The 20491-nt window shown below is 50.0% G+C and overlaps 9 protein-coding genes across 9 annotated transcripts; 4 read left to right on the top strand and 5 right to left on the bottom strand.

The window, feature by feature from the left end:
• Positions 1–184: 184 nt before the first annotated feature.
• BDV14DRAFT_202977 (F-box domain protein) lies at positions 185–2377 on the top strand (the record flags this gene model as incomplete). Its single annotated transcript, XM_073774176.1, has 1 exon — positions 185–2377. The coding sequence occupies one exon, from the start codon at positions 185–187 to the stop codon at positions 2375–2377; it is 2193 nt and encodes a 730-aa protein (XP_073625287.1).
• A 328-nt stretch (positions 2378–2705) lies between these two features.
• On the bottom strand, positions 2706–4174 carry BDV14DRAFT_109827 (Efg1 domain-containing protein). The gene is made up of 2 exons (XM_073765656.1): positions 3747–4174; positions 2706–3684 (listed from the first exon to the last, which is right to left on the bottom strand). The coding sequence occupies exons 1-2, from the start codon at positions 4066–4068 to the stop codon at positions 3035–3037; spliced, it is 972 nt and encodes a 323-aa protein (XP_073625286.1). The 5' UTR covers positions 4069–4174; the 3' UTR covers positions 2706–3034.
• Positions 4175–4286: 112 nt separating this feature from the next.
• Positions 4287–7577, top strand: BDV14DRAFT_109822 (uncharacterized protein). Its single transcript, XM_073765655.1, has 2 exons — positions 4287–5043; positions 5126–7577. The coding sequence occupies exons 1-2, from the start codon at positions 4473–4475 to the stop codon at positions 7504–7506; spliced, it is 2952 nt and encodes a 983-aa protein (XP_073625285.1). The 5' UTR covers positions 4287–4472; the 3' UTR covers positions 7507–7577.
• A 67-nt stretch (positions 7578–7644) lies between these two features.
• BDV14DRAFT_202974 (uncharacterized protein) lies at positions 7645–9921 on the bottom strand (the record flags this gene model as incomplete). Its single annotated transcript, XM_073774175.1, has 5 exons — positions 7645–7896; positions 7954–8019; positions 8212–9307; positions 9369–9766; positions 9820–9921. 5 exons carry the CDS (start codon positions 9919–9921, stop codon positions 7645–7647), a joined length of 1914 nt encoding a protein of 637 aa, XP_073625284.1.
• Positions 9922–10180: 259 nt separating this feature from the next.
• BDV14DRAFT_191699 (uncharacterized protein) lies at positions 10181–11915 on the top strand (the record flags this gene model as incomplete). The annotated part of the gene is made up of 5 exons (XM_073771526.1): positions 10181–10334; positions 10377–10573; positions 10632–11220; positions 11323–11653; positions 11702–11915. 5 exons carry the CDS (start codon positions 10181–10183, stop codon positions 11913–11915), a joined length of 1485 nt encoding a protein of 494 aa, XP_073625283.1.
• An 818-nt stretch (positions 11916–12733) lies between these two features.
• On the top strand, positions 12734–13875 carry BDV14DRAFT_210690 (uncharacterized protein). The gene has a single exon (XM_073775948.1). It carries the CDS (start codon positions 12812–12814, stop codon positions 13715–13717), a length of 906 nt encoding a protein of 301 aa, XP_073625282.1. The 5' UTR covers positions 12734–12811; the 3' UTR covers positions 13718–13875.
• Positions 13876–16258: 2383 nt separating this feature from the next.
• BDV14DRAFT_191697 (uncharacterized protein) lies at positions 16259–17185 on the bottom strand (the record flags this gene model as incomplete). The annotated part of the gene is made up of 3 exons (XM_073771525.1): positions 16259–16339; positions 16396–17082; positions 17132–17185. 3 exons carry the CDS (start codon positions 17183–17185, stop codon positions 16259–16261), a joined length of 822 nt encoding a protein of 273 aa, XP_073625281.1.
• A 147-nt stretch (positions 17186–17332) lies between these two features.
• On the bottom strand, positions 17333–18267 carry BDV14DRAFT_178764 (uncharacterized protein). Its single transcript, XM_073769634.1, has 2 exons — positions 18046–18267; positions 17333–17990 (listed from the first exon to the last, which is right to left on the bottom strand). Exon 2 carries the CDS (start codon positions 17664–17666, stop codon positions 17394–17396), a length of 273 nt encoding a protein of 90 aa, XP_073625280.1. The 5' UTR covers positions 17667–17990; positions 18046–18267; the 3' UTR covers positions 17333–17393.
• Positions 18268–18299: 32 nt separating this feature from the next.
• Positions 18300–20231, bottom strand: BDV14DRAFT_210687 (cytochrome P450; the record flags this gene model as incomplete). The annotated part of the gene is made up of 8 exons (XM_073775947.1): positions 18300–18359; positions 18565–18792; positions 18846–19231; positions 19300–19370; positions 19413–19480; positions 19565–19644; positions 19705–20033; positions 20191–20231. The coding sequence occupies 8 exons, from the start codon at positions 20229–20231 to the stop codon at positions 18300–18302; spliced, it is 1263 nt and encodes a 420-aa protein (XP_073625279.1).
• Between the last annotated feature and the right edge of the window lie 260 nt (positions 20232–20491).

Below are 20491 nucleotides of genomic sequence, written 5' to 3'. Positions count from 1 at the left end.
GATGTTGACGATGACCACCTTCTGATCTGCGTCTTGCGGTTGAGGCGCTTGTCGCTGGTGCGCTTTTTTCCCTTTTCTATCGAACTGAATTCGTTTGTTCGCGTGCGCCTGGTGTGATCGGTCATATATCTACTGGACCTATTTTTCCTTTCGCTCTATCGATCTCGAAACACCATCATCAACAATGGCGACAGTAGACCCGGAGATCGTGCCATTCCCCGAGGCTCCCACCTCAGCGAGCCCTAGCTCTTCAGAGGATCAGATTCCGATCGATCGGCCTCCAAAGCTCAAAGGCCGACATAAACTGCTGCAGAGCCTCCAGCGCTTCTCGTCGAGCCCGTCGCTAACCCGGCGCAATCGGTCTCGGTCCGCGTCGACGACTTACCCGAGGAATGGTGCATCGCTGAGTTGTGTTTCGCTCTCAAACTCGCAGTCGCCGTTTGCTCCTTGCTCGAGCAATGGGAGTACTACGCAGCTTTATGGTGGGCTGAACGTTCGTCCGGGGACTCCGGGGCCTTCCGGTCCGCATACCCCCAATGAGCAAGAGGGCAATGCGCGGATTCGATTCGTCTCGGATGCGTCGATTGGGCCGCGACTGAAAGTTGCGCTGCCTACTGATGTACGGCCCGGGTCGCGGGGTCCGACGGCCTCATCCGGCGAAGACGGCGCCCTTATCGCGAAGCCAAAGAAGTTCGATTTCTGGGGGAAGATGCCGAATGAGCTGGGGATGCTGATATTTAGCTACCTCACGCCGAGGGAAGTCGTCCGGTGCTCAGCTGTGAATAAGTGGTGGAATCAGATGTGCTACGATGGACAGCTGTGGTCTATTGTTGACACTACGGAGTATTACAGTCAGATTCCGCCCGATGCGCTTATCAAGCTTATTACGTCGGGCGGTCCGTTCGTCAAGGACTTGAACCTGCGAGGATGTGTTCAGCTGCAGGATAAATGGGAGGTTGGGTGTGAGAAGATAACGGACTTGTGTTGCAATGTCGTGAACTTTTCGCTGGAGGGATGTCGCATGGATAAGCCTGCGATCCACACCTTTATTCAGCGAAACCCGCGGTTGCAGTATATCAATGTGTGTGCGCTGGAAAGCGTAACAAACTCATCGATGAAGCTTATTGCGAAATCGTGCCATCAGCTTCGGATCCTGAATGTTTCGTGGTGCGCAAATGTCAATGGTTCGGGACTGAAGAGGATCATCAAGACTTGCCCTATTTTGACCGAGCTTCTGGCCAGCGAGATCCGTGGATTCGATGATAAGGAGCTCACTCTGGAACTTTTCAGGCGGAACACTCTTGAGCGACTGGATATTAGCCGGACTGATATAACAGACGAGAGTCTTCAAGTACTCATGCACGGCGTCGACCCGGAAATCGACATTCTCGAAGACCGAGCCATTGTTCCCCCGCGGCGGCTCAAGCATCTGAATCTCACACGGTGTTCAGCCCTAACTGACGATGGCGTGAAGACTCTCGCGCATAACGTTCCCAACCTTGTCGGCCTCCATCTCTCGAGCTGCTCCCAGCTCACCGACGACTCCGTGGTCTCCCTCCTTCAAACAATGCCTAATCTCACACATCTCGAAATGGAAGAGCTAGAACACCTCGGCAACAATACCCTTCTCGAGCTCGCCAAATCCCCTTGCGCGCCCTTCCTCGAACACCTCAACGTCAGCTACTGCGAAGCTCTCGGTGACCCGGGCATGCTCCAAATCATGAAGAGCTGCCCCTCCATCCGCTTTGTGGAAATGGACAACACCCGCATTTCAGATCTTACACTTGCCGAAGCTAGCTACCGCGTTCGCAAGCGCGGGTACAACGAGAAATTGCCAAAGATAGGGTTGCGGCTTGCTGTATTTGATTGCCCTAATGTCACCTGGGTTGGAATTCACGATATCCTCTCTGGGAACGCTTATATTCCACGCCAGTACAAGACCGCCTCTTCTACCTCGCTCATCAACCAGAACAATACGACAACACCGGCTCCACCAACGGGCCAACCATTCCTCGCACCCCCAACGAACCCCATGATGCCTCCCTCTTCAATAACCCCACCCCCACCACCAACAGTCTACCCGAACCAAATCATCCAGCTCAAATGCTTCTACAACTGGCAAATGACAGTCGACGAGCACACGAAGCGCGTGAAGCGCGGCGATCTAGCTGCCGCATACAGATTGGGCAAGAAGTGGTTCGATTATATGGTTGCGACTGAGGAGGCCGGAATTGCGGGTGCGAATGCGAGACGACGGAGGAGAAGAGCCCGCGAGGCAGAGAGGGTCTACAATGAGGATGATGAGGGCGAGCCTTACTTTGGCTTGCTTGGGGGACGACGCAGGGCACGGAGTGGGGGGAGTTGTACCGTTATGTAGGGCCTTCCATTGACCCAGATGAATCACCGCGGTCACTCCGCGAAATCAGGGCCTGGACAGGAAGAGGACAGTCTCGCTGCTGGGCTTGTCGAGACTGTCTTGCCCGCCGAAACAAGAAACTACGAATGAACGAAACGATCTGAAAATGACACTGGATTCGCGGGGTCGAATCCAGTCATGGTCTTGGCTATAAATTAGCCTACGACTTGGGATGCAAGTCTCACTTGCTTACTTGCTTACTTACTTCGCTATCCATTTTCTTTCCATCTGTCATGCAATGTCTACCTAGAAGGGGCCGGTGAAATTGGAGTTTGATTTGTTTATACATCCGGTCACTGATCTATCTACCTTTTGTCTTGCATTATCATCTTGTTGCTCTTGCACTCGTTCTCGCATTAGCTGGCTCCTGTGGTCAGATCATGTCAGGCTGGCATTGACTGCTTGTTTATCTCTCAGCAGAAGAAGTACTTTCTAGAAAAAGAATGGAATGAATTGCAACAAATGTATGCATTGGGTATCCAAATATAAAACAAAGATCCAACTAGCCAAGCTAGCCAACCTAGGTAAGGTAGATAGATGCTGAATATAGACAGAGAAAAGACAGCGTGCAAAGACTCCAGGTATGCAGATGCAAAAGAAGAAAAACGAAACCCAAATTTACACGTCGAAGAAACCACCATCGCTGTCGTCTCCGTCTTCCTGCGCTGGAGGCGGTGCAGGGACTGGGTATTTCGCGGGTTTGCCCTTTCGGGTGATATTGTCCTTGTTCGTCTTGCCTTCTTTGCCGTTCGCAGCGCCCTTATCCTTCTTCTCCTTCGCAGCGGAGTTCGTCTCTGCCTCCTTACCCTGGCCCTTACTCTTACCCTTCGCCTTGGAAGCCCCATTACTCAAATCCAACTTGCCCTCCCTCAACTGATTCAGCGTCCCCTCCTCCATACACCTCTGCACAGCCTGCCACATAGCCTGACTCCCCAGCACGGTCACAGGCGCCGTACTAGCGGTACTACTCCGCCTTCCACCCTTCTGTGCATTTTCAATTTCATCTTCATCATCGGACTCGGCAGCCGCATCTTTGCCGTCCTTCCCAGCCTGCTTCTTCTCCGCGTACAGCGAGACATACTTTTCTGTGAGCGGGTAGTAGATTGTGTAGTTTAGGTTGACTTTCGCATTATGGAGGCGGGATTCGAGCTTGACGAGTTTTTTGCGTTTGGCTTCGTCGGAGAGGGAGGGGTCGTCTGTGGAAGAGGAGGAGAGCTCGTTGAGTTTTTTGGTTAGGCGGGTGACTTCTTTTGTTGCTGTTTTGCGGTCTGGATTGGTTCGTTGTTAGGCCCTATTGAGAAAAGGGGACGTTGAGTTTGGAAAAGCATACCTAGGAATCTAACGAAATGGTACTTCTTGATCATCCGGCTGCGATCCCGCCTCTTCTCCTCATCCGCTAGCTCCTTCTCGTACCCCTTCAGCGCACGTTCTTGGATGATGCGCTTATCGGCCGGGAGGTCTGGCTTGTTAAGGAGACGCTTCGAGTCACGGATGCGTCGCTTGAGCTCGTTTATGCTGGGGAACTCTTTTGCTTCGGTGCCCGGAGTGCGGTCTGTTGGTTTGCGATTGGAAGAAGGTTTGGGCTTTGATTTGGAGGTTGTAGGGTAGGGTGTTTTCCGGGGTGTTTTGGGGGGGTTGAATGCTTTTGGCATTTTAGCGGTTTGATTTCTCTGCTTTTGAGAGGAGGTTTGGGTTTGTATGGGGTGTTGTATAGAGAAGGCTGCTGGAAAAATAATGTCTGGGAAAAATGTTGCGGAGAATTTGTCGGGCCGATGATTGCAGTGATCGGAGGGCGGGCGGAGCGGAGAGAGTCCTCTGGAGTTGGGGTTATCGCATGCGACTTATCTAGCCTCCTGTCACTTCTCGGTCACTCGACGTTAACGCAACGCATCGCTCGATAGCTGCGCGGGCAGTGAAGGCAGTCTTGTCACTGTACTCTACTCAACATCATGCGCGTCACTGCTTGAAAGCTCTCCCAGGCGGGACGAACTAGCTACACCTGCAACAGCTACTTAGCTTGGTGAGCTCATAGTTCACAGCTCACAACCACGACAACATGGATCGCGCAATCCGATGGTCCCCCTCCTCCTCTCCAACAAACCAACGCTTCCTTCTCGCCGACGTAGCAGGCCAACAATTCCGCCTGTGCAATGTCACCTCCGTTCACCCCACCACCAAGTCCCTAACCTACGACGTCCTCTCAACACACATCAAAGTCCCCTCCTTCCGCGCCTTCGACTGGTCGCCCCTCGACGAGTCCCTAGTCGCCGTGGGCCAGTCCTCCGGTGACGCAACAATCCTCCGAATACCAGAGGGCGAAGCAGAGAGTAAAGAGGTGTACAACTTTCCTGCGAAGACACAGCGATACTGTAATGCCGTTGCATTCAGTTCGCATGGACTCCTGGCGGCGGGATTAGATCGCGTACGGAACGATCAGTGCTTACATATTTGGGATGTGCATTCGAGACTGAGTACGAGGGCGGGAAGGGGGTATCATGTTGAGCCCTTGAGGAAGTTAGGGTCTGAGCCCATTACGAGTGTGAAGTTTTTCCGGGACCAGCCTGAGGTGTTGGTGGTGGGTGTTAAGGGGCCACAGCAGCAGCTTGTGAGAATTGTTGATTTGAGAGGTGTGTTTTGCCTTTTTTTGGTTTTCTTGAAGTATGCGTTTGGCATAGTTGAGGGTTGAAGCTAACTGATTAGTTCGTTCAGAACAGCCCCAAACGACATTTTTGCAATTCTCGACGAGTTGCGTGCATAATCTTGCGATTGACTGGCTGGACGAAAACTATATCGCTTCTGGGCCATCTGGAATGGACTCGACAGTCTGTATTTGGGACCGACGCGTCGGAGCCCGTCTTTCGGCCGCGACGCCGGGATTCGAGACCAACGGGCAAAGCGAGCCGGCGATACAATTCGACGGCGTGAAATCAGACAAGGCCTCGATATGGAGTCTGCGATTCTCAAAGACGAAGCGGGGATGCCTGGGTGTTCTTTCGAGTAACGGGCACTTCAAGGCCTACAATGTCGCCAAGGAGTACGTGGCTGAGGAGTTCCGCTCGCCAATGGACCGGACGCTAGGCGAGAACTCGATCAGCACTTACCCCGAACCGATATATACCAAGGCTGTCTGCGATATACTCAGTCCATTCGATCATCCCTCGCGCGGGTGCAAGGAGTCTGAACGGGTGGTATCATTTGACTTTCTCAATATCAGCAACGAGCATGAGCCGAGTGCTGTGACGTTGGCTGCTGATAATCAGATCAAGATTGTCAGTGTGAAGCCGCCTGCGCCGCAGGTAAGGCTTTCGTCACAGGGTATGTTAGTATGCGGGAAGCCTGACGAGGCCTCGGACTTCAAATCCCTCCGACCGCTGGGGACAAGGGGGTCTAGCATTGGCCAACTAGCAAAGGTCCTGCGGGAAAGCACTTTACAGAGGCAAGACAAGCTGAAGGCTACGAATAAAAAGGACATCGCTCAAGATAAACCCGCCCACCTTTCAAGTCGCGAGGAGAGAGAGCGCTTGTTGTTTGCTGGGGTGCCGGGTCGCATGACTGTCAAGGAAGCGTTGACTCTTTTGACAGTGAACATGCGACGGTGCAAGGAAGGATACCTATTCAATGAAACACGTAATAAGCAGATCCTTGCGGATGACCCGTCCCTGCAGGAATTCTGGGACTGGATTGAGCGTGCGCGGTCCGACTCTACGGACGACTCGATGATCATGAACCAATTGGACTTGAATTACCTAGGTGTTTTCGATGTCTGGACAGGAGATCTAGGCCCCAGTCTCGAAGCACGCTGGCTCGGCTCAACCTCCTCCCACTACCCCGACATAAACGATACAATCGCGGATCTGGTGCAAGAAAAGCTCAAACTCCCCGCAATGGAAAACATCCAAACGCGCTTCTCCGAACAGCGACGCCTCGGCCTACGAATCTGCGGCGCCGCCCAATCCCACGCTGAACTAGAAGACCTCGTCAAGGCCCTCGCCGCCCAAAACCAACATACCAAAGCCGCCGCCCTCGCCGTCTTCCAAGGCGAGCCCAAACTCGCATACCTCGCCCTCCGAAGCAACAACCCCACGCAAGCCCACAAACTCCTCGCAATGGCCATCGCCGGCGCAACGAAAGGCAAAACAGATCCCGATTGGCAAGAAACCTGCGCCGAGATCGCAAAGGAACTCACAGACCCCTACGGAAGGGCAATCATTGCCCTCGTAAGCAAAGGCGACTGGCACTCCGTCATCGCCGAAAGCACCTTACCTCTTCGGTACCGCGTTGAAGTCGCTCTCCGCAGATTACCCGACGACGACTTAACGACTTACCTCACCGAAGCCACGAAACGCGCCATCCACCACGGCAATATAGAGGGCATAGTCCTAACAGGCCTAGGCCACTCAGCAATGGACCTCTTCCAATCATACATTAATAAATTCGCCGACGTCCAGACACCCGTATTAGCAATGAGCCATACAGTCCCGCGCTTCATAACCACGCAACCTAACAAACACCGCTTCGAACAATGGCGCGAAAACTACAGAGTGCAAATCAATTCGTGGAAACTGCAGCTTGATCGCGCACGATTCGATGTCGGGTCCCGCAAGTTTGCAAGTACATGGGATGGACGCCGTCTCGTTGAACCGCCTCGCCAGCAGGTTAGCTTGACGTGCAATTACTGCGCGAAGCCGCTTACGCAGCATGACTCTTCAAATTCAAACTCACTCTCGATGTCTGCTTCGGCGGGGACGGTGGGGAGTGAGATTGTTCATTCCACGCCGGGGAATCCGCTCGGTACGGCTGCTATGTCGGGGACTATTTGTCCGAAATGTGGACGGCATATGCCAAGGTGTGGTGTATGTACGCTTTATCTTGGGTCGGCGGATCCGATGTCGAAGGCTTGTGTTGCTGCTGAGTCTGGAACTGGATCTGGAAATGAGCAGGTGAAGGTTTCAGAGGCGGAAATCATGCGCCGCTTTATTGTTTTTTGTATTAATTGCAGTCATGGCTTTCATGCGCATCATGCGAGGGAGTGGTTTTCCCGGCATAAGGTTTGTCCTGTTGCGGATTGTAGTTGTATTTGTGATCGGTGATTTGGATGGTGAGGAATATACCCAGCGTTATTTATATTAATATTATACATGTGCAATTTCATTTCCCGGTATCTTTACTTTTATCCTGGTGGTTAATGTGTAAAGTATTCAATAGTTGCCATGCGCTTGGTAGGTAAGTTAGGTAACATTGGTGACTACATCATCTCTAGTAGTATATACTGCATTGTTGCTTGAAGGCCTCACGTGAAGCGGAACCTTGCTGATATCCTTTTCCCATCTTTCAAACCTCTCTAGCAAATGTTCGCTGGCTAGTTCGGCTGCAGTGTAGGTCTTGAGCTTACTTTCGCGGAGCTGACGAGTGTGGGCGAAGAGTTCGTCCTGTAATTCTGGGCTGATCCATTTTTTGATAATGAAGTAGTTTCCGTCCTCCTGGATTACTGTAGTCAGCATTTGTTGGAGAGAAAGAAGAAAAGGTGATTTAGGTACCTCGTCCCAGGCCCAGGGGAGATGGTAGGCTATAAGAGTATCTGGGAGTAGATGCTTGCGGTGGACCTGGAACCGATCAGTATTATATCCCTAGGGCTGAGCATACATAGAAGGCATCATACCCTGATCCAGGTTTTGTTATGATCCTGGTCTTTGGCCCTGGTCTTTCTTCTGTTTCTTCTTTTCCTCTTCCATAAAGCTTTCAAGCTCCTCCTCCGTTAAATGATATCTTGATTTGAGACGTTCTCTGAAATCTACTTCGGCCCTCTCTTCTTTTTCTCGCTCGGCAATTCTGCGTCGCTCCTCGGCCAGCTTCCACTCCTCGAGGGCAGCCGCTTGAATCTGGGTCTGCTTCACCTCCTTCATCTTCTTTTGGTGCATGTCAAGGGCCATTTCAGCTTCCAGTTCCCGAATTTCCTCTTTTATTTGTTCCCGCTCTGCCTCTTCATCAAGTTGACGCTGGAGGTCAATAAGTTTCTCGTGTTGTAGTTGTCTTTTATCCCCGTCCTTTTCAGCTGCTTCATCTTCTCTTGCACGTTGTTCTGCTTCTAGTTTTTGAAGCTTATAGCGGCGCACGGTTTTACGCCTCTCCGCCCCTAGCCGTTCATCTTTTTCTAATTGCTGGAGCCGAGCCTTGTCCTCTTCTCTCTGGCGAGCAACCAGTCCCTCTGGTATCTCAATCGCCTGATCAGTGGTATAAGAGGGGTCAACAACAGTCATAGTGGGCGTGAAAACTAGCTCGTCAGGCTGTAATGAGGTTTCCTGTTGTGAGGTTTCACAGAGTGGCTCTGGAGCACTTTCTGAGTGGGATTGAGACTCGTGCTCATCTTTGTCCTTGTCCACGTTCACGTCCTCTTCTTCAGCAGTCCGAGGGAGTACAAAAAGCGATAGCTCTTCAAGGTGGCGACCGACATGTTTCTCGAAGGATTTGCTGGGCAATGAGCTCTCTTTGCACAGGGGACATTCGTAGCTCCCAATTGTGCCTTCCGCAGACAGATGCTTGTCCTGGACGTGGCGATGCCAGCTTTTTCTGCTGTCATACAGTTTGCTCTCCATCGAACAGTCCGGGAAGATGCAAATATACGGCGACAGATCTCGGAAGATATGTCTAGCCCAGGCGCGCCGGTCCTTGATGGTAATAATAAAGAAACAATAGGGACATTCTAATGGCTTCTGTGCAGTCCCTTCCTTTGGCATTGAAGGAATGCCCAGCTTCTTATGTCCGGTAAGCAAGCTTCCTGCATAGGAGGTGAATGAAAGACCAGATTCGCTAATAAGGTCATCAGATATTGAACCATGTATTTTCTCTCCGTGGAAGGAAGTCGCAACAGTTTCTGAGAGCTTGATTGTGGCGCTGTCTCCGTCGCTGGCATTCAAACCCTGACCAAACTTTTTGATGGTGTCGTTCTCGGTACTTCAGAATCGCTTTTTGCTTTGCCATTGCAGAGCCGATTCGGTCGACGAGGGGCTGTTCTGCTTCAGAATATTTGTGCGACATATGCTGCTTGAAATGAAACTCGAAGGGCTTCCCATCCACCTTTTCTGTTCCTATCAGACGGTCATGGTGGGACGGTTGCCTTATGATTATTGAAATGTCGAAAAGCTGGGATATCTTGGTAACGAGGCTGTTGTGAGCGCCTTGCAGCTCCGTCTCTTCGCTTGAAGAATCCCCCAAATCCAGCTCCAGGTCAGCGCAGAGACTTTGCAGCTCCAGCTCTTCATTGAGTGGGACCTCATCTTGCTCGGTATTTTTAGATATTAGATCTCTTATGTTGTCAAGGAGTTCTTTAATCGCTTCGAGGACTTTGATGGTCTGTAATTTTATATGCGAAGCATCTCTCAGGCGATAATCCAACGATGACTGACCCCTCTGGTGGGCACCAATATTCGCAGCCCAGACTCGCAGGCGTCCAAGTTCATCCTTCCAAGCTCGAAGGGGAACGCCGGTCTCGGTGTGGGCAAGAGCATAGTGCGATATTAGGTGGTCAGTTGCTTGAGACAGCGTTGGAATAAGTCCGAGATTGTTGACATGGCACGGGTGATGAAGCAGGAACAGGTAGATTCTGAGTCTGATTATCGCTCCAAGCTGCTCATCAGTTGGAAGATCATGAACTGCATCCTTGTTTGTTGTTCGCACGTTGATTGGTCTTTTAGCAAGCGGGGCATGAAGCTGGCATTTGAACAGCCTCGCACTCTGACCTCCCACTGTCTCTCAGGCTTCGTCAAGATGTCAGGAGTCGAGGTTGCCGGCCTCGCTCTCGCGGTTTTCCCCATACTGGTGAATCAGCTGGATAACTATGTCCGAGGAATTAAAAAGGTCAAAATGCTGCGGCGGTACAAGCATGTTGTAAAAGACCACTCACTCAGCCTGAGCACACAGCGTACGATCTTCCTCAACAGCTTGTAGCGGGTATTGGAGGGAGTCGCTGATGATGACGAGTTGCAAGGTGTGATCAAGGACGCTAATGGGAAGCAATGGAAGGATCCTCTGTTACAGAAGAGACTGCGGGTTAAACTCGACCGCAGTTATGCTTGTTTTGTTGAAAACACGACAAGTCTTCATGCTCTGCTCGTTGATCTGGCGAAGAAACTCGATATCGATATCAAGGAAGGAACGCAGGTAAGTCGCAGCTTCCTCATGCTCCTGCGGTGGTTCTCTGACCTTCTAAACGGACAAGAATATGACTCCATCAAGCAAAGACGTCCTCTTATTCCTGAGGGCATTGAATAAAGCTGTTTTCGACGATCATCTCGAAAAGGTTAAAGAAGCCAACGACGCTCTCAAAACATTAGTCGAACAGTCCGTCCAGCTCGAGTCTAGCCGTGGAAAGCGCGGTCCTTGGAGGCAACTATTACCACGATTGCGAGAAGCACGAAAGAATGCCGAGGGCTTATATCGAGCGATTGTTCAGGGTTCATACTGGAGCTGTCAGTGTCGCGGTTTTCATAGCGCCCACTTGCCTCTTCGATCGAGCCCTGCAGCAGAGAAGAAGAAGAGCAACAGCAAATCCAACTTCTGTATAACATTCTCAAACACAGCGGGCTCTGATGGTGGAACTCGGCCATGGACATGGACCGAAGTTGAATTCGAGCCTCGCGAGTTCAATCAAGGCCTATCAGTAACCGACGTCGAGAAGGCTCTAGAGAAGGTTCAAATATCGCGCAGCCCCAGAGTTCGGTTCGATATCCCTGAAACTGTGCAAAAGGTGTCCAATAGTTCTAGCAGCGCGCCGCCAATTGAAGACATTTGCTCCGTGCTATCTCGCAGTGAGAAGCAACCTGCATACCATGAGGCAATGGGGTTCATCACGCAGTAACCAAGCTCCACCATTCGGTACATTCTGCACTCGGTAAGATGTCATTCACAAGTGGCGCCCCTGCAGACCCTTCAGCAGGCTTTACCGAACAGCAGTCGACGCGATCGACTTTACATCGCCGCCAGTCTTGCCTGTGGCCTCGTCCAATGCCACGGAAACTGGCTAAAATCACACTGGGATAGCTCCGACGTCCATCTTACTTGGCGTAGTGATGACAGTGGAGATATCGTACCAGATAGTGTGTACTTCTCCTGGCCCTTGAAGTTACAGCGGGCCGATATGGTACTCGCTCGAGATGAGCCACCATCGCCCCTTATTCGCAATCAGATCCTCTTTCCGCTGGCCTTAGCATTAACCGAATTTTCCCTTGGAAAGTCCATAGCGTCTCTTTGATTACCTCAAGATGAGCAGGGACATGAAGACTCGACCAGATTCCACACCGCATTCCGACTCCTCAACAAGGTTTACCGAGAAAGCGGTTCAACCTACGGGGTGTACACCTGTCTGCTCTGGCCAGGATCGGGGATGTCGAAGACCTTCTGCTTTGAGACCGAAATTTTTGAGGGAAAGGTGTTTAATACTGTGGTGGCTCCGTTGCTGAGGGACTTGTCGCACTTTGACGATGATTTAGGGTTACGCCTGTAACATACAGCATACATTGATACCCAACAATGTTACTATAAGATTTCAAATTCGACTCTCACAAGACAAAAAGATACTGCCGCTCGCAAAAAAACACAAAAAACATACAACAGCAGGGATTCGCATGTGGTCACCCACCATACTACTAACCAGCCGGCGTGTGGCTTGAACGCGGTCAAAAGTCGGGTGAGATTAGGGTTAGGCCGCTTTACTGTCGCGCGCCCTGGGTGAGATTAGGGTGAGTGCACGCTTGACCAACCTGAAACCCGCCAGAACCACTTAAACCGCTTGAAGAATGGCTAGATCATCAGATACACCACTTGAGGAGCCTGGAAGAGGTCGCCTGAGACTCTGACTGCTCCCCGGCCCCGGAGCCTCTACTAAGGAGTTTGTCTACAAGGACTTTAGATTGAATGACCTTACTAAGTACACAGAAGAGATACAGAAGATATTCTAAGTCTATGCAGTGGAATGCAGAACCCTCTGCCAAGAGAAAACAAGAAGCTAAAGGAGCCGAATACAGACCTCCAGAAATAGTACATAGAGCTCTATAGTAAAACCTGAGAATAAAAAGGTCACCGCAAAATTGCGCAGAAACATCAAGACTATATAAGCTGAAAGGGATAAGTTCACAGTCCGCCTTGCTCGCGCAAATGACCGCCAGAGCTCTGTTGTCCCCGCCGCCAGCACCTCTGAATCTGAGAAGGTTAAGAGTCAATGTAAAGTATAATATAGGGTTGTGGCTCGGACAAGACTATAACTCAAAGTTTACCAGAAAATCGTCATGGTGGCAATTTTGCACCACTTCTAGGTAAAGATCCCACTGGACACTGCAAGCCCGTAATATCGAAGATATCAAGCATTCCGAAATAAAACACGCAGCTCCAACAGCAAACAACATGGCCGTTAATGGAATGGTCTCGGAGATCGCAGTCAATAGCCCCGAACGCGGCTTCCTGGGGAGCCTCGCGCCGTCCATTGAGCGTTACCCTTACCAGGGCAGGAGCCAATATGTCGAGTTTTTTGAATCAAAATGCGAAGACTGGTTTGAAAACCCAGCTAAAGTCCCGGACTTATTCATGGTCACCAACATCACAAACAATATCTTTAAGCAGATTTTCGCCCCCGCCGCTGAAGCAGAGGATGACTCCCCCGTTGCCCGCTGGATATTCTACGACGCCGCGCTTGAGCTCCTGTTGATAAGGATGGGTAAGAGTGCCATTCACGAATATGCCGCGGGCGCCTTCGACACGATCCTATTCGAAGCCATTGAGCCTACGGGGCTGGGTCGCCGACAGTTCTACTTCTTCGATAGCACCCAATGTCGAGCTGAGGGGGGGGCTAAGGAAGCCGACAAGGCCTGGATACCTATCCGGATGCCCGCCGGTCGCAATAGAGACTGGCCCAGTGCGGTGCTGGAAGTCGCGTTCTCCGAGACCCAGTCGAAGCTGCAGTCAGATGTCCGGTATTGGCAGCGGGCGAGCGCTGGCGAAGTGCGCATTGTCTTTGCTCTGCGCATTGGCCGTGCCCAGCAGCGGGAAATCACGATTGAGCAATGGGTGTTTGAAAATGGCCGTTACCATCGCCAGGGACTTGTGACTCTTACGCAACTACAAAATGGCACCACGAAGGTGCATGGTGCGCCCATCACCGTCGAGTTTAAGAAGCTCTGTCTACGCGCTCCGGCCACACCCGAGGAACATGAGGCCATTGAGATCAATGAAGAGAAGTTCAAGTTTTTGGCGGAACAGATCTGGACTGCGCAGGATGAGGAGCAGGAGAAAAAGAACAGGAAGAAGCACTAACCGACCCCTGCGGAGACCCTCGGGATCGCGCTGACATCGAACTGAGTGATACGCGAGAGGTCACGTGGATTTCAAGTACCTGGTATGAGCGACAGAGATGGCTATGATTGGTGGATTGAATCGGATGACTAATCGGTATGAATTGAAATGAATGAAGGTCTTGCTCTTCTAACTACAGTCTGTATAGAGCTTTAAATATCTGGCCAGAGGCCTCATTAGATCCCGAAAAGGTAGTATCGTATCCTCCATCGTATCCTCCATCAATAGTGTATGCAAAGGTGAAAGAACGAGGCGCTGTGATAGTTATTGGCTTGGCTGAATAATCCCAAAAATGAGTTCGCCTTGGCTGACAACCTAAATCATCAATACAACTAATATATATCGCTGCACACGACGCTTCTTAGTGGAGAAGGGACGACGCAGATGGAGGGGGTTGAGGGACGAGGCTAAAACAAATTAAGCCATCATTATGGGGAGTTGGAGGCTTGTACAGGTTATAGGTTATAGTGCCGGAACCCCTCTCGATTCAGCACCTTTCCTCAGTACCTCGATCAACCTGGGTGATGCTCTGACCGATGTGTAATCTCGCATTGAGGGGGACTGGGGATACTTATAAACTCTCGAACCATTGATGTCGTAGGCTCCCACGCCACAGGGTTTCTTCTGTAATCTAAACCCCTACAGCGTCCGAGCAATGTTAAGGTACAAGGACTGCTCTGCGACGTGTACTCCAGGACAGACACAGAGACCAGCCCCGTAGATAAAGTAATTACGCTCATACGGATTGGCAGCGTAATGTATTTTGCTGACGAAAGAGGATGGTTAAGATACCGCTCAGGTTGGAATATATCGGATCCGCATGCAGCTCAGCATTTCGATGAATTGCCCTTACCATCCAATTTTGTCAGCTATAATGTTCCTTGTCCTAAAAAATTAAGAGTGTCAACTCTTACCAATTTAAAATCACTATCGCATCTACAGGGGCGGCCTAATTTGAGTGGCTACTAGGTCAAGGCGCCTAGTGGCTAGATCGGATGTCGGAACTACTAGATTCCAGCGCAAATTGAGAGTGCCATATAAGAACCTTATCTGTGAGTACAAAGAGGGTGTCACTACTGAGCGGCGAAGGGAGCTAGTTCCGACTTCACATGTTGATTTGCTCCTTGTGGATCGGCGATGTTAAAGAATAATCGAGGATGACCTTTACGTCTGGCATACGATATCCTTCTTTCAGGAAAAATGCTCGCTCCCTTTCTGAATAGCTTCTTGATTGTAGCTGTCACAAAGACTTCCTGTAAGTGCTGAAGCACAGGCATAGTTGACTGTGCTACAAAAGCCATCCGAATAGCGTAGAACGTGCTTGGTTCTGTTTAGGGGAACTGCAACCTCAAGGCGGACAAGGTGTGGGTAAAAAGCAGTAGGGCAATCCAAGCCTCTATCTTCCTCTCTTTAATATTCCTAGCCTAAACTTGACTGCTCTTTCTACGAGCGACACGCCTCCTTAGTCTTCAGACATAGTGCGGAAATATTAAGTCCGTAAAATACTCCTCCTGCTCATCCCGGTCGCCTTTAGGGTTTCTATCCTCGTCTTCATCCGTACCCTCATCCTGTTCATCCTCACCCTCATGCGACTCCCAGGATGTGCCCCATGGAACAAGGTGGGAAGTCCGTGGGGAGGAACAAACAGAGGGACGGCTCTTGCACAGGGCTAACTTTGGTTGTGGACTTGTCGAGGTTCTTGTAGAGCTGGCGGGTGATCAATTCGTAGAAAGAGTGTAATGTATAGACCAGACTCAATCTATCTCCGCAGTCAAGCTGTCGTGCCACGAGGAGCTGGTTCTTTGGTGACAGGTTTGGCAACAACTTCGATGGGCAGTCTTCTTGATCACAGAGAATTGGAAGTTAAACGCCGAGCGCCTCTCATGTGGATGCCTGCTAAGGGGACAGGTGACGCAGTTTCTGAAGAACTAGTGACAAAAGAACAGTGTGAACGCCTGCTTAGCATATGGTTATTCTATCCCGAGCGACTTCACTAGGAAATTTGTCTCTCTCTCTCCATACCAGAATAAACAACTTCATGAAAATTCCTACTCGTACTACCACATAGTGGTAGCATCAGAAGGTTTTTTGATATGGTATGGCAGGTACATGGAATATCCTACTTTGAAACATAGTAAGTTGAACAAAATCTACTGTTGGTTAGAGGAAGTTAGCACAGGATCATTGTCTGAGTGAGCGAGCTCATGAACTTGGCTGAAGGGTAGAAAGATAATAGATACATGTCTACAACCTCATATAGTCCCTTATTACTGGATATCACTCATTTCGTGCCAAGCGCTTAGCGATATAACATTTTTTGGGTAGCTCAAGCAGATAGTGGCCTTTGCGTGGCGGCGCATTTATGGACCTTCTCCATCTTTGGGGAAGTGTCTGCGTAGGGTGTCTTATATACTCGCTTAACATCTTAGGTCAATAGAACGCTACCGCGCTGCATCAGCGAGTATTCCGGGGTTTTCCCTCCCCTTTCCCTTGCTCATTTAATCAATTTTGAAATGTCTGCACATTCCAAATTTGGCTTGCAAGATACCCCAGCCTGTCTTCATTTAACTCAATTTCCTGTTCCTTTGGAATTTCGCGTGGTCTCAGGAATAGTTTTTCGAATTCGATGGTTAGCGGACCCCATTGATGATGATGTTACCGGCCTTTCTTGAAATGACAATGTGTTGTTCAAGGTGCTTCCTACCGTTTCCACTGATGTCCCACTTTTCAATCGTAATCATGGGCTTTCTCCGGTCAATTTTGAGAGCCAATGCAATCTTCACATCGCCACCTGAAGCTCTCAGCCAGTATCGGATATCTCCCTGCAGCTTTTTCGCAGTCTCAGAGTATGCAACATCTAGAACAACGCTAGGCCAGTTGTCTGTGCGGTCACGCGGCTTGTGGAGTGGTCGCCATGCCTTATCGGCCTGTTTCCCACCGATGACGGCAAAATGTGCGGTGCTTCCGAGTTTTATAAGCTTGCGATTCATCCCAGCGGGTATCAGCACCTCAAGCAATATCTCGTGGAACGTTTCGGAGGCGACCTCATGAGGAGCAGAATTTACCACCCTGATCAGTAAGAGCTCAAGCTCCGAGTCGAATGCGCACCAGGCTGAGAATGGGGTGCTCTGACATTCAAGAAACTTGGCATCGAACACTTCGCTGTTGACCCCGGATACCATGAGCCACTCGCTGGTGTAGCTGTTGGTATCAACCGCATGCTGAAAGTCAATTAGAAATTGCTGCCTACCCCGGTAAGGGTAGTGTTTGATAATAGAAGGTGTCAGATGGCCTAGGAAGCCGCGACAGGGATCATTGACAATACTCTATGACTCCCCACTATCGATAAACTTCGTTGAAGGAAGCATTTTGTACTGCCAGGCTTTTACTGAGGTTTTGCCAGAGGTTGACTCTCCCATACAAAGTCATGGTAGGTCTAGGAAGTACTGTTTACACCGTGGGGCTGAAAATGTTAATGACATCAGACATTAGCACATGACGTCGGTAATTGAAGCCGTAAAACCTTACTGACAAACGCACTTCAAAACAGCCCTACTCTTTAAAATTGTCGATTCTATTTGCAGTGTCTTTATCTTACTGTAGATCTTGGCCGAATTAACGTCTAAGCGAGCGGATACTAATGTTCATCACTAGGCAATATAGACAGGTCGCGCGAGGTAAGTGAGGCAGGTGAATCGGGGCCAGAAACAGCGTCCTCTAACCCCCTAGAGAGAACCCGGTCTAACCGCTCCGTCAAGGGCTCAAGGTCCTCTCCAAGAAGGTCCTCTACTAAGTTTCCATGAGTGTGACAGCTCACCCTCTCTTTGTGAGCGACTTGACTTCCTGGAATAGGCCATACACGAGATCCCGACGTGTCCGAGTCGTAGACTCTTGATGCATTCTTATGCATGCCAAAACAATGCCTCAGTGCTATGCTGTATGCACCGGCCACTGTGAGGTTGGGATTGCAAAAGGCGGCGGAGATGTTCTTTGAGCCTTGAATGGGGTATATTTCGCTACCAAGAAGGTCAAGGCGCAAAGGCCATTGGTTCTTGCAGTAATTGCTGGTCCAAGTCCGTTAATTCCTCCTGCGTTGGATCCTTCACGATTGGTCAGATAAGTACTGTGTCAAGATCTTGAGAAATCTGATACCTGCTTTGGAATAAGGGCGCGAAGGTTATTATTAACGACAGTTGCGTTCCCGAGCCTGGCATGTTGGGGATTGGAGCGGAGCGTGAGTAACTAAAATCAAAATCTGAATATTGAAAACCAGAGGCTGATCTATGCAGGTTGATGGATATCTCGATGAAGGCATTCAACAATGTAAGGGAGCGGGATGCCGAGGGCTGGCTGGCTCTGTTTGCTGAGGCAGATGCTCGGTTCAGGGTGTTGGGGATAAATGTACCTACAGGATCTAGGATGGCATTAAGTGGGTTGGCGAAAAAAAAGTAGGATGCGGGACCTCATCGCCGGTTGTTTTCAGGAAACTTAATTTCATTATTACATCTGCCATTGCTCTCGGTGCTCCCCCCAAGGGACTAACCTATCTAATAGGCCTATAATTGATACATACACGGTCTGCATATCTCATCCTTAGGAGCATCTGCATGTGAACATCATTTGTGGTAGCAACAACACGCCTTTTGTCTCTTCAAAACAGTTGTCTCCAGGTTCAGTCAAAGCACTAATGCGATGTCTCCGCAAAAGACAAGCCAACTGGTATCTACCTGAGAAAATCTGCTACCTGGGCAGTTCTGAGGACCATCGGACCAGGGAATATACGTGCTTTAAGCGGGCACATGAAATACCTCGTCCTCAATAGAATGGGGGGTGGTAGAGGACACCCAGCGCGCGGGTTTCCAAGTCAACGGCTCTTCCCAGATATCGGGACGGGTGTGTAGGGCGAGAATGCTGGGACTGACTCCAGTGTTAGGCGAAATGATAACTGTGCGGTCTCCAACTATAAGGGTATGGGGGTGCTCGCTTGTCCATTTTAAAATGGCCATGACGGGAGGGTAGAGGCGAAGGGTTTCATACTGAACTCCAATTGTTATACTAGACATAAGAAGTAAGGGATATATAAACTCACCATAACTGCCCTACATCTCTTTAACTTTGGAAATAGATCGTGATAATCCAACGGCCCATCTTCTGAAACTAGGACTTCAAACTCCTCGGCAACCCAGTCTTGAACTTCTAGGCAAGCGGCTAGAAGCAGCATTATAAACGCAAGCATATTGGCAGTTGTGTCATGGCTAGTGAAGTTAGTCACGAAGATGTTTCTGAAGATCTTATCCATAGAAAGATCCTTCAGCAATTCTTGTCCCTTTGCTTTTTTTTTCTGGTTAACTCCTAGAGCACGAACAAAGGAGGACATAAGGCTTCCCGCGCTAAAACAGCCACCATTAAGTGCAGCAAGCTCGTCCCCAACCATTTGCTCTATATGCTGCCTGAAGGCCGCCGCTGCGTGTGCAACTCGATGCCAGTGTGCCGGTGCAAAGGCATGGCCGAGAACCCGTTGCGAGAACCCGTTGCGAGAACACCATGCATGAGCAGTATTAAGTTATCAAGCACAGTCTGCAGAGCGTCGCGGTAGCTTTTGGTATTATTGCAGCTGGTATGGGTGTCTTTCCGTTGTTTATTTGCGCTATGAAACTAATATGACTTGCGAAAACTGGTGGCGGCGAGGACATTCAAGAGAGAGTGCAGGTGTCCTTTTCGACACTAACAATATCCTCGATAGGGTGACTTGACCATGCATTAAGCATCTGCCGGGTTGAATTGACGCTCTCATCCCAGACAAAGGACATGATTTTCTGCCTTTCTATGCCATGGCCAGTCTTTCAAGCTCGCGGTTGAAATGCAGGGACCGTATACCTCAAGAACCTCTAGAGAAATGCCGCCCCTGTGTTAGCATTCTGTCTCAACGGATGACTTTAAGTCCTTACTATACATCTTGGAGAGTCGCTGGAAGTCCATCCAGCGATTGAAAACCTCATGGACCGCGTCAACATCCGCGACATGAACATAGATGTGGGCCAGAGTGACAAGAGCCCAGATAGGCCCGTAGCGGAGGTGCGAGTCTGCTTTGTCTGTAAAGTGTCGCTCTCTGCGTCCATATAGACCAAATGTTCCCCAGTCAATTGGAAGGCGATCCAGAATAGGCCAGATGTGGGGTTCGATAACCATCCAGACTATGTTCTGCGGGTCGATAGCAAGCGGAATACCTATGGAAGGTGCTCGCCAGTAGTTGAGCTCTAAGGCTACAATGCTCCAGCTAAGATACGTCAAAGACACCGTTACCAAGATTGAGTTTATTATTCTGCAATTTGAAATCGAGAGTTTGAAGATGTTGCAGGAAAGGAGGAAAGGCGTGGTAGTGGTGGGAGGTGTGTGTCCTTTCGAATAACAAACAGAGCCAGGAAGGCATGTACCATGTGCCCTCACTATGTTTGTAGTTTGCTACTTCATTCATGCAGGTAAGATTCACCAGCCAATCCGCCTCCCTAGTGACAGCCTGCGGCTAGCTGCAAGAAAAAAAGTTGACGTGGACTCATCCCTGGTTGTATTCAGTAATCAAACAATACATCATCTAAAAATCGCTACTGTGGTAGCTCACTATTCCCATCTACAAGCTTTATCCAAGAAGTCCTCTGCGTCCAGTCAACCAACGCTGCCGGCCGGGTAGTCCTCCGCGACACGATCATTGACAAAAATCACCTGCTAAAGAAGGAC

The sequence above is a fragment of the Aspergillus stella-maris genome (genome assembly GCF_047715825.1).
Source record: "Aspergillus stella-maris strain CBS 113639 unplaced genomic scaffold BDV14scaffold_53, whole genome shotgun sequence".
Classification (NCBI taxonomy): Eukaryota; Fungi; Ascomycota; class Eurotiomycetes; order Eurotiales; family Aspergillaceae; genus Aspergillus; species Aspergillus stella-maris.
The sequence above is the reverse complement of the archived record's forward strand: the minus strand, read 5'-3'. Positions and strand labels throughout refer to the sequence as shown.

What these genes read in the sequence shown, in the direction of transcription:
- BDV14DRAFT_109822 (XM_073765655.1), top strand. Translation starts at nt 4,473, where the DNA reads ATGGATCGCGCAATCCGATGGTCCCCCTCCTCCTCTCCAACAAACCAA. An exon ending in GAGAATTGTTGATTTGAGAG is followed by an intron (nt 5,044 to 5,125) that starts GTGTGTTTTGCC and finishes TAGTTCGTTCAG; the next exon opens with AACAGCCCCAAACGACATTT.
- BDV14DRAFT_178764 (XM_073769634.1), bottom strand. Translation starts at nt 17,666, where the DNA reads ATGCATAAGAATGCATCAAGAGTCTACGACTCGGACACGTCGGGATCT.
- BDV14DRAFT_210690 (XM_073775948.1), top strand. Translation starts at nt 12,812, where the DNA reads ATGGCCGTTAATGGAATGGTCTCGGAGATCGCAGTCAATAGCCCCGAA.
- BDV14DRAFT_109827 (XM_073765656.1), bottom strand. Translation starts at nt 4,068, where the DNA reads ATGCCAAAAGCATTCAACCCCCCCAAAACACCCCGGAAAACACCCTAC. An exon ending in CCATTTCGTTAGATTCCTAG is followed by an intron (nt 3,685 to 3,746) that starts GTATGCTTTTCC and finishes GAACCAATCCAG; the next exon opens with ACCGCAAAACAGCAACAAAA.